The 11,659-nt window shown below is 39.5% G+C and overlaps 1 protein-coding gene across 1 annotated transcript in view; it reads left to right on the forward strand.

The window, feature by feature from the left end:
- Nucleotides 1-5,326, forward strand: part of SCIN (scinderin) — a 64,603-nt gene extending 59,277 nt beyond the window's left edge. The window contains exons 15-16 of the mRNA XM_072412949.1: nt 1,609-1,669; nt 2,946-5,326. Of these exons, the coding sequence (XP_072269050.1) occupies nt 1,609-1,669; nt 2,946-3,079 (195 nt within the window). The 3' untranslated portion in view covers nt 3,080-5,326. The remainder of the gene's footprint in view (nt 1-1,608; nt 1,670-2,945) is intronic.
- Nucleotides 5,327-11,659: the final 6,333 nt, after the last annotated feature.

Raw genomic sequence — 11,659 nt, forward strand, 5'->3', positions numbered from 1 at the left:
ACCCCATACACAGCCTTCCCACCTACCTACCTACCCCATACACAGCCTTCCCACCTACCTACCTACCCCATACACAGCCTTCCCACCTACCTACCCCATACACAGGCTTCCCCCCTACCTACCCCATATTCAGCATTCCCACCTACCTACCCCATACACAGCCTTCCCACCTACCTCCCCCATACACAGCCTTCCCACCACTCTTCTTCTGCTGCCTCTTTCTAGTTCTTCTCATTGACTTCCATTTCAAATTAGAATCAAATTCATCTCCTGTGCTTTGCCTTCAAATCCCTCCACAGTTATTGTCCCACTTACCTTTCTGACCTGGTAAAAAAGTGCTCCCCCAGCCGCTCTCTCCGCTTCTCCAATGACCTACTAATGACTTCCTCAATCATAACCTCTTCACATGCACGGCTCTAGGACTTATCTAGAGCTGCCTGACTCTCTGGAATGGTCTTCCTCGTCATATTCGGCTTCCTCCTACTTTCTGTTCAGTTAAAAAAAAACTAAAACCCAACTTTTCATACTCACCTACCCGTGTTCTGTCTTCTAAAACCCTCACTAATCCACCATTCCATACCCTCCATGGGTTATATAAACTAGAAGATCAATACATGCTCAAAGACAATCCAGAATAACAGTTCACAAATATTCACTTGTAAATAGGGAGAATAACATCCAAAGTATTCATTTTCCATAAACAAGTCTGCTAAAACCTGCAGGTATCCAACACGTTCCAGGGGCTTAAATGTGCTCCTCCTTCATCAGGGTTTGCAGTGTTAGATATTAAGAATTGTGCAGATAATTGACTCTAAATGAGAGATTCATGAAAAATTGTCAGATATTGCAGTGGATGGTTAGCATGTGGAATGTTTCTCAACAGATGCAACATGAACCGCATCAAATGTACTTCTACTTTTATTTATTATTATTAAACAGTATTTATATAGCGCCAACATATTACGCAGTGCTGTACATTAAATAGGGTAGCAAATGACTGACACACACAGACAGTGACACAGGAGGAAGAGCGGGCCCTGCCCCGAAGAGCTTACAATCTAAGCAGAGGGGGGTGTAGCACACAATAGAAGGGAGATAAGGAGTGGTGGGAAGTAGTGAGGGTTTAGGAGACAGAAGAAGACGGGTGGGTGAGTTATAAAAGATTGGTTTTGAGGGCTCATTTTATAGAGCAGAAAGTAGGTGCAAACCAAATAGGATGAGGAAGACCATTCCAGGGAGTCGAGGCAGCTTTGGAAAAGTCTTGGAGCCGTGCATGTGATGAGGTTATGAGTGAGGAAGACGTTACTAGTTACAGAGCCAATAGTAAACTATGGACTTACATTTAAAGTGAGATTCTCCTTTAGAAATCAAAGTACAGTATAAGTTTCCCATTGACCCCGTGCTCAGGTAGCTCCTTAGATGTTATAATGCTTTCTGTAAAGTACGGATAACTTTACAGTGCTGTTCAGTGGCCTTTTCATTCCTGAATGTAGAAATTATCACAGGATGAAAATCAATTGTCAGGTTCGGCCTTAATAGCAGTCTTTTCCAAGGTCAGTGAAATCCTGCAGATACTCAATGTTTTTTGTTTTTTTTTGCTCTTTTCAGCTATTTCTGTGGATCGGAAAAGATGCTAATGAAGTGGAGAAGAAAGAATCCCTGAAATCAGGTGAGGATTTTATACGGGAGTCATGCTGTTGCAGCTGAAAAAGCTGGGATCTTTATAAAAGAGAAGCATAGAAAAATGTTTTACATTATAACAACGAAGGGGGATGTTTCTATCATTCATTATTCTCACTCTCTCTACAATTTCACTCTTTTAACAACTATACCTAAAAAATCACCAACTTTCACTATATACTCAGGAGTTTATGGACACCTGACCATCTATCTGTGCGGATCTATGCCCATTTAGCCAAAAGAGCACTTTGGAATCAAATACTTATGTTGGATTAGAGAACTTGGCTACAATTGGAATGGAATTGTTATTCATCTCAAGGAGGTTCAATTAGGTTGGGGTGCAGGACACTCAGCCAATGGCCCTGATTTACTAAAGCTCTCCAAGGCTGGAGAGAATACACTTTGATCAGTGAAGCTGGGTGAGCCAGCAAACCTGGAATGGATTCCTTAAAATCATTTGCTATTTGCTAGCAAATGTTTTGAATCTTGGACCAGATACAATCCAAGTTTGCTGGATCACCCAGCTTCACTGATCAAAGTGTATTCTCTCCAGCCTTGGAGAGCTTTATTAAGACAGGGCCAATGTCTTATAGCTGTGGCTTTGTACACAGGGGCACAGTCATGCTGGAACAGACCAAAACTGTTACAAGATTGTCTGACATGTCTTTGTATGCCGTACCGTTACCAGTACCCTTTACTGGACACATCTGACCTCAATCATTTCGATGGGGTGTTCACATACTTTTGGCCATAGTTTTGATGGAATGTATCCAATATATATATATATATATATATATATATATATATATATATATTTCATAAAAAAATCTATCTACTCTCTGAAGTCTATTATTATTTTATTTTATTTTATTTTAATTAATTTACTATGCTTTGCTAATAACTAATAATTATCTGCACTACCTCAGTTTATCCGGCAGGTGGCACTGTTGCAATTGATTACTATTTAACACTTTGCTATGGAGGCAGAATTATTATATATTATATAATATATATTATGTATTATATATTATTATGTGCAGGTCAGAGATGTATAAAGAGAGATATGATATTCAACGCACACTAACCCATTGCAAGCAATCAGGTCTTTAGTGAAATCAGCTTTTAAAAAGATGAATTTAGATTGCTTACCAATTTATAGGAATTTGCACTTTCCTCTCTGATTTAACATAAGCCTAAATAGATCACCTGACAATTTAAAAACTCCAACAAAAAATTCTAAAAATCTCTTTTTTTTCTACTTTCAGCCAGGCAATATATTGAGACGGATCCATCCGGCAGAGACAAGGGAATTCCGATAATCACAGTGAAACAAGGACACGAACCCCCAACCTTCACCGGTTGGTTCCTGGCCTGGGACTCTAACAAGTGGCAGCAATGATCACGTGATCAGGATCCAGCAAGCAGGGGGAATGTTCTCTTTTTATACAATTTAGCTTTATTTGTATTTTTTTTTTAATATTTGCTTTTAAGTGCTGATGCAACATAAAGAGCATCAGGTGGAGTGTGCGGGGTTAAATCTACATTATAATTTAAATCTTTTACTTCTTTTACCTGTTATGTTCTTTTTACAGAAAAAAATGCCAAATGACCCGATGTGCCCTGCAGTCACTCAATAGGGATTAGAATTTAATAGAAAGTAATGGCACCTGAACCTGATATATGTGAAGGGAACACAAGGAATACAAGGTAGAATAACTGGGCCCATGTACATTAGGAAGACTTTTTGAATTTTAGTAACTCTCATCATTGTAGGAAAATCCGTGATTGCTTCCTGGAGAAAAAAAAAGAATTAGTCTGTGTTCAGACCGATGGGTAAAGGAAGATATACTGCCATGGTTCACCACTTTTAGACTGTGAAGGCCCACCAAGACCCCTAAATATTACTGAAACCAACAAAAAGGGTTGAAAATTCAATTTTTGCACCAAAACCTAACAGTAAATATATAATTTTTTTTACAAAGTGGAGTTTACCTGAAACAAATATTGTCTTCTTAATATGAGCATGAATATAAGTACTTGAATTTTAGTCTTACGTGACTATTCATGTATATTCATTTAAATTCTGTGCAGTAATACAACAGGAAACAATTTCAATGTCCAGGAGCTTCCTGTAATTCAGACCGGTCACTGCTGGTCTCTCTCCTTGTGCAGGGTGACTGGTCTTGTCTCCGCCCCCTCCTGTAGTTCTCTGCAGGCAGCCTGTACTGGGGTCCAGTGACTATAAGACATGCAGAGGTGCTGGAGCTAGAACAGTGTAAGTTTATCAGTATACATTGGTATCTATTTATAAAGCAGTGAATCTGAAATTCACAGAAACATTCCCTATTGAATGATCAGTTACTGCCATTGAAACACATGGATCTGGACGATTCTCCACTGGGGAATGTTTTAGTGAATTTCAGGTTCACTGTTGTATTAATAGACTTTAAATCAAAATATTTTTTTTAGTACAACAGGTCTTTACAGTGATTATGGGCAAAATAGAAAAATGACATATTGGGCTATATTTATAAAACATTTCCTGGTGGGAATAAATTACTGCCATTGAAACACTTAGACCTAGAAGATTCCCAATAGGGAATGTTTGAGGGAATGTCTGATTCCCTGTTTTGTAAATAGAGCCCATAGAATGAAGTCTGTCACGAGTATTAACAATACGTGTTCTATTTTTCTGTGTCCTCCCACCTCTTAGATTGTAAGCTCTTTGAGCCAGGGTCCTCCCTCCTCCTGGGTCACTGTCTGTATCTGTCATTTGCAACGCCTATCTTATCTACATCGCTGCGTAATATGTTGGTGCTATAAAAATCCTGTTATTAATATTAATAACAACATAGTTTAATTTCCTTTTTGTTACTACCAAGGGATCTAAAATTTTTCCTATATTGATGGGGTGACAACTCTGCTCATTCTTGCAGAGGAACGTTGTCACCCTGTGGATCAGGTGGACTCAGATGGACTTTAAGTAACAGACAAATAGGAATTAAATTTATATAAAACTTCTCAAGCTGTTATAGCAACTATTTTTTTTTCTTTTGGAAAAAAAGTTTTAAGCCTTTTTGAATAAAAGAATAACATTTGCTGTAAACTCCCCAGTCAATGTTTGGTTGATCAATATGGCTTGTCTCCCTATCTGTCACTTCTTGCTGGACTGTAACCATAACCAACCTCTCCTAGATTGTAAGCTCTTTGGGCAGAGTCCTCTCCTCCTGTGTCACTGTCTGTATCTGTCACTTGCAAGCCCTATATAATGTACAGCGCTGCGTATTATGTTGCCGCTATATAAATCCCGTTTATTAATATTGATAATATCGGTAGAATAAACAGACTATAAAACTGTTGCAGGGAGACTCAGGAAAATGTTCTGTGTTCATGCTATTGACAGAAAATATTACGCACGTCATTTCTGATGTTCCCATTGATCCTTACACGTAATGTTTGCCCTTCTACAAGAGGTGACACTGCCACATATGGTGCCGCACTGAATTTTGTGTCATTGAAGATATTCCTATCCTTGTAATCTTTATGTTTCTTATTTTTTACATTGTTTGGTGGTCTGGGGGAATATACAGACTTGAAATTTTGCTGTTTGCATTGTAAAAAAATAAATAAAATTTTCAGAAAATAATATGATGGCTGTCCTGTATGAGTTGTATGGTTATTATAAAGGAGCTGACATGTTCATTTATCAGAACTTAGCAATCCTATGAGCTTGATTTTTTAAAGCTCTTCAAGGCTGGAGAGGATAGACTTTCATCCATGAAGCTGGGTGAACCAAAAAATCAGGAATGGATCTCGTCCAGGATTCAAAACATTTGCTAGCAAATAACTTTGAAGAAATCCATTCCAGGTTTGCTGGATCACCCAGCTTCACTGATTAAAGGGTATTCTTTCCAGCCTTGGAGAGCTTTAATAAATCAGGCCCAATATTACCATGTTCCTCCAGAGGTTGCTGGGGGTTCCCTGAGCAATGAGCAATTTGCACCTCTCAGGTCAGTATAAGTGACCCCAATGATCTTTTTGGCTATCTGTAATCTGACATTCTTCCCAAAGGCCACCATGCTAAAATATTGTAAGCTGGGGATATTATACTTTTAGCAGGGGTTTCCTAAGGCCTAAAAGTTATTTCAAGGGTTACCACATGTTAGAAAGGTTGATATATTGCACCTGATTTATTAAAGCTTTCCAAGGCTGGAGAGGATACACTTTCATAAGTGAAGCTGGGTGATCCAGCAAATCTGCAATGGTTCTGGTCCATGATTCAAGACATTTGCTAGCAAAAAGCAAATTACTTTGAATTACTTTGAAGCAAATTACTTTGAATCATTCCAGGTTTGCTGGATCACCCAGCTTCACTGATTTAAGTGTATCCTCTTTAGCCTTTCCAGAGCTTTATTAAATCAGGCCCAATGGGTTCACCTGAGTGTATCTCTCTTCTCATTGCTGTTGCTTCTTGTTGTGTTGAGGTAGTATGTAGGCATTCCTTCGGGACGTTTTCACTTAATGCCAAAATTACGTCCAATTTAAAAAAAAATGAATCTATTTTGATGACTTATTCGCGTTTATCACCTGATCATCCCTGGTGCTAATGCATGGGAATAACTCGGTGACAAGGACAAAGGTAGCAGCCTGAACAAGGACCTTCAAGGCAGGGTCACCAGTTGTATAGGATCATAGGTTTGTGTGTCTAAAAAATGTTTATTATTTTTACCATTTTTTATTTACTGCAGAGAAACAAAAAAATGTTTAGCAAAGGTCTCACTATTCATTCAGCAATTCCCCCATGAATGACCAGATCTTGAAGACAGAATCTCTGATCACCTAACAAAAGCAATGGTGGTCAATGGAGGTCTTACAGATTGTTCTGAATATGAGAATTCTGCAGGGTGAAGGCAAACAAAATTTATACATATGAGATAATTGTCATCTGAGATGAACGGTTGTGTAATCCTCCTAACACTGGTAATCCAAAATGATTTGACCGATTGGGAACAACAACTATGAATTCTTATTGGAGGAGCACAGCACGGTGCTGCTCACTTGTCCTTCCCCCTCCCCCCTCCATAGACCCGAATGGCAGTGTGTGTACAGCGCTCCTTCATACATCGGTCACTGATAACAATAGTGAGAACCATAAGACATCTGTACGAGGCTCTACACGGAAAAGGTGACCATTTCCTGGCCCTTTGGCGCCTGTTACATAGAATGGCCCATGGTTTTGTATTTCAGTGATATGCTAAGTTTTTTTTTTATTAGGACAAACAACATAATATTGATAATAGTTATTTCTATAGTATTTATATATCGCAGACATATTACGCAGCGCTGTACAAAGTTCATAGTCATGTCACTGGCTGTCCCTCAAAGGAGATCACAATCTAATCTTCTTACCATAGTCATTTGTCTTTAATACAATCGGGGGGGGGGGGGAGCCAATTTATCTGCATTTTTTTGGGAAGTGGGAGGAAACAGGAGTACCCAGAGGAAACCCACATAGACACAGGGGGATCCTGCAAACTCCATGCAGATAGAGTCCTGGCCAAGATTCCAACCTGGGACCCAGCGCTGCAAAGGCCAATATGCTAACCTCTGAGCCACATACAATATTTTATATTCTGATATAAAGTTAAGCAGTGGTGTTCTATGCTTTGTTTCATACTGGTAGCTGTTTTGCTTAAAACAATCATGTGTGCAGAATTCAACATTTAACATAAAATGCATACACCCAGCTAAATGTTCCGAGCAGTGGCTTTTCTACTCCTTCCCTGCATTTCCTTGTATAGAGTTTCACATAGGGAAAAAAAGTCAAAAAGAAAACAGCTTCTGCTGAACTCCCTATTTAGATATCCCAGAATGCTCTGTGAATCCATTATCTATATTCTATTTTACTAAAATAATTCACGGACATTTTAAAGATGCAATTAGAAATAAACTTAACTAGCACGGTTTCTCTTTAAAATCTGTTGAAAGAAAGAAAAGAAACTAAAAGATTGTTCAGGTTTTCAAAGCAACTGAAGCTTGCAATCTTCCTTTTCAGGCGAAACGACATTTCAAACAAAATGTTAACATTTACAATTGGTATTTGAGTCTTTCATAAATACATTGTAATTATGAATGATATGTCCTCACCTTAAAGCAGATGACCTTTTAACTTCTCCGTGTGGATGTGCGAACCCGATATTCGTGATTGACAAGTTATCTTGTAGCAATTATTAAAGGTGAACGGGTTTAGTGAATACGTATTTTAATTTTAGCCTGGAGACTCAGCATTGACATATACATAAGGCAGAAATTCTTGTTTCCATAGCACAGAGTTTCTTAACCAGGGTTCCTCCAGAAGTTGTTAAGGGTTCCTTGAGCATTGAGCAGTTTGCACCTCTCAGGTCAGTATAGGTGACCCCAATGATCTTTTTGGCTATCTGTAAGGGTGTGTAAGAGGAATGTAAGAGGAATTCTTCCCACTGACCACCACACTAATATACTTGAGCTGTGGAGTTAATAATTATACCCGGGGGTCCCTAATAATTGAAATTTATTTCAAGGGTTCTTTCATGTTAAAAAGGTCATATGGTGCAGAATAACACTGTGATGGTTCTGCAAACTTCCCAATTTAGGTCAGATAATTGGATCTAGTGGAGTAAAAGCAATTTAGCTATAAAAGATGTTATATTGTACTGTATGATATATTATAATATTATTATTGGTAAATATTTTTAGTGCCAACTTATGGTTTGATGAGCTGTTTAATGTAAAGCTCTGCATAATGTCATTATGGAACTGGTAACCATACTGAAATAGTAAATGGTCTTTAATTTGTTGGCCCCAGTTTGGGAGAACACAACTGTCTAAAATGTCTTGTTATGAGTATCATTAGCAGTACTCTTTCTTGGAAACACCTAAACTCAAAGTCAACATGACACTCAGACCATAAAAATTCCTTGGGATGTCTTTTAAACAATTCACAGGTTAATGCGCCTTGTTTATGGGGATTACATGAAAGTTATAGGGAAAAGCAATTATTTGAGTCAGCTGGAACCAGCTCTTGAGATTCATGTTTTTACAGCTCTAGTAAAGGATCCTTCCTGAATGTAGAGCTCATAATATTACAGGTCTGTCTATTGTCAATGCATTACTGCTAAGACATTGAGCACCCACCACAAGTTTTAAACTGAGAGAAAAAAAACTTGGTTGTCTTTAATCATGGATGAGACAGATGGGTAGATGACTTGCAAGACAAGTTGGGAAGATGTTTAACCACCAAAAATGCAGAAGAAGCCAGGATCTGCAATCTGCAACGGGGGTTCTTGCTAGGCTTATGCAAAGGTATGTGATCTTGTTCCACCTAATATATAGCTGCTTTCTACTAAGGGGCCCCATTCCTTCAGTTCTCAAAAATGTGAGAAAGCTGTGTCCATTTAGTTATATGATCCTTCCTGAGTTCCAGTAATGATGTTAGATGAGAACACTTGACTCACAGTATAGTTCAACCTAAAGGTGTTCAGAAGGGTTGAGGTCAAGCAGTAGGGTGCAGGCAACGTAAGTTCCTTTATACCAGGGGTCCGCAAACCTTCATGTCCAATAGGCCATTTCAAGGGTGGGCGGGAGCACACTAGGCCGGAGTCCCACCCTAATGGCTCTGCCCCCCACCAGGGAACGCCCCTTGAAGTGAATTCTCTCTCCTCCATATGCATTGCGGTGGAGAAGGCTTTCCCTTCAGGGAGCCTTCCCTATATACCGTGGCGGTGAAAGTATCAACATCGGCCGCAGTAAATAGGGGAGCAACAGCAAGGAGGTGGCACCGGGGCTCTGGCGGCTCCTGTAGTTTCTAAAGCCCCCTGGCAGATCTGGCTGGCCGGCATTAGGCCGGATCGGCATGGGGGCGTTAGGCCCGATCAGCCAGGCGGCGTAAGGCCGGAACGAACTACCGGCTAAGCCGTATCTGGCCTAAAGGGCGGAGTTCGCTGACCCCTGCTCTACACCAAGCTCATCAAACCATGTCAGAATAGAATTGGTAACCATACTCAATAGTAAAGGATCTTCCTCAAATGAATGACACAAAGTTGGAAGTGCACAACTGTCTAAAATGTGTGTTGTATTGAGTATCATTAACAGTACTCTTCCCTGAATCACGCAAATTCAATGCCATCATGACATTTAGACCATCAAAACTCCACAAGATTGTCTTCTAAACAATTCAAGGGTTCATGCATCTGTCTTATGGGAGTTGCATGAAAGTCATAAGGTAAAGCAATCTATTAAAGCTACGTACACACATCCATTGGTTCTCGCCCGATAATCAGCTCAGGACCGATATCGGATGAGAATCTGGCGAGTGTACATCGTCCCAACGACCGTCCTGGCGGATCTACGGACGATGGACGACGAGTCATTTCCCCCTCCTCTCTCCATAGAGCAAAACGATGCTGTATGTGCAAGACTCATTCATGCATCGTGCGTCCTTAGTTGTTGGAAAGGATTGTAAAAGATCCTTTCCAACAAGAAAAATGTGTATGCGGCTTTAGTCAGCAGGTCTTGAGATTCATGTTTTTTCAGCTATTATAGTAAAGGATCCTTCCTGTATGTAGAGGATAAAACTCATAATATTGCAGCTCTGTCTATTGTCAATGCATTCCTGCTGGGACATTGAGCAACCAACACAGCTTTCAAACTGATATATATCTAGGCAAGGGAGTCTGCACCAGTAGTTATCTTCCTTATCCTTCCTTATCGTCTCTAGTAATGGATGAGACAGATGGGTAGATGTCTGGCAAGACAAATTGGGAAGACATTTCGCCACCAAAAATACAGAAAAAGCCAGGATCGTCAGTCTGCAATGAGGGTTCTTGCTGGATTCCAGGTTTTTCCTATGCAAAGGTTTGTAATCTTCTTCCACTTTCTTACTTTCTATAAAAAAGCCCCATCCATTCAGATGTCAAAAGTATGTTATTGGACACCAGACAGCCCCGTCTCTCTAACCAAACCAACGTGATTATTGCAGGATACCTGAAATATCACTTAAAGATAACAAACTCTCTGCCTTTGCTGTATTTGACCTATACACAGAGTTAGATCCTTGGATTCAAAATGAAACTTCTCTTACATTTGACAGACTGGTAAAAACAAATGTCTATTTTACTGTCAGTTTAATCACAAAACTTGATTTATGAACTGAACAGAAACAACAGAAACACAGACAAGATCTGGGTTAAAAGGTTTTGGAACAATTCTGTAGGCTGTATTGTGAAAAATGATGATAATACGTTTTAACAGATCAAATTGGAATATGAAACACCAATAGGTAATCAACAAATCAATGAAAGTGTATCTAAATCTGAAAATGTCATATATTGCAGCTTGCCAGTCCTTGAATGCTGTACATTAGATTTTGTACATTATTATTACCTGGTGATCCTGCATACATTTATACACTTATGTTGCATTTAGACCTGTTGTGAACAAAAGCATTCTGCCATGGGCCCAGCCGTAGCCCCAACTTCACCCTGTTAAGTGAATGGGAGAGGTTGTCACCCCTTTTTTCTTCATGCGGCTGCTGCAGATCAGGGTGTGGATTTGGTCCTGAGGTTATTGTATGACGAATTGTACCACAATCTGCGATCTATGCCATAGTTTATATGCCACAGTCATCTCACAAGCTGGACATGTCTGCCTTCCATTATCTCTAATACCTTATGGATTGATGGGACGGGTAGTTTACATATAAAAGATAAGGATGTTTAGGCTTTATTGAGCTGATTTCTGTACTGGCAGAGCCTGTTCTTGGCCTGAAAAGCAATTATTTGGTTTTTTTTTGGATAGCCTGTGTGAGGGTGAGATCTATGGAACTTTTATTGCTTTTCATCTTACATTCTATCACAATGGGCCTGATTTATAAAAGCTCTCCAAAACTGGGGAGAATGTACTTTTATCAGTGAACCTGGGTGAACCAAAAACATGGAAATAA

The sequence above is a fragment of the Pyxicephalus adspersus genome, chromosome 5, assembly GCF_032062135.1.
Source record: "Pyxicephalus adspersus chromosome 5, UCB_Pads_2.0, whole genome shotgun sequence".
Taxonomy (NCBI): domain Eukaryota; kingdom Metazoa; phylum Chordata; class Amphibia; order Anura; family Pyxicephalidae; genus Pyxicephalus; species Pyxicephalus adspersus.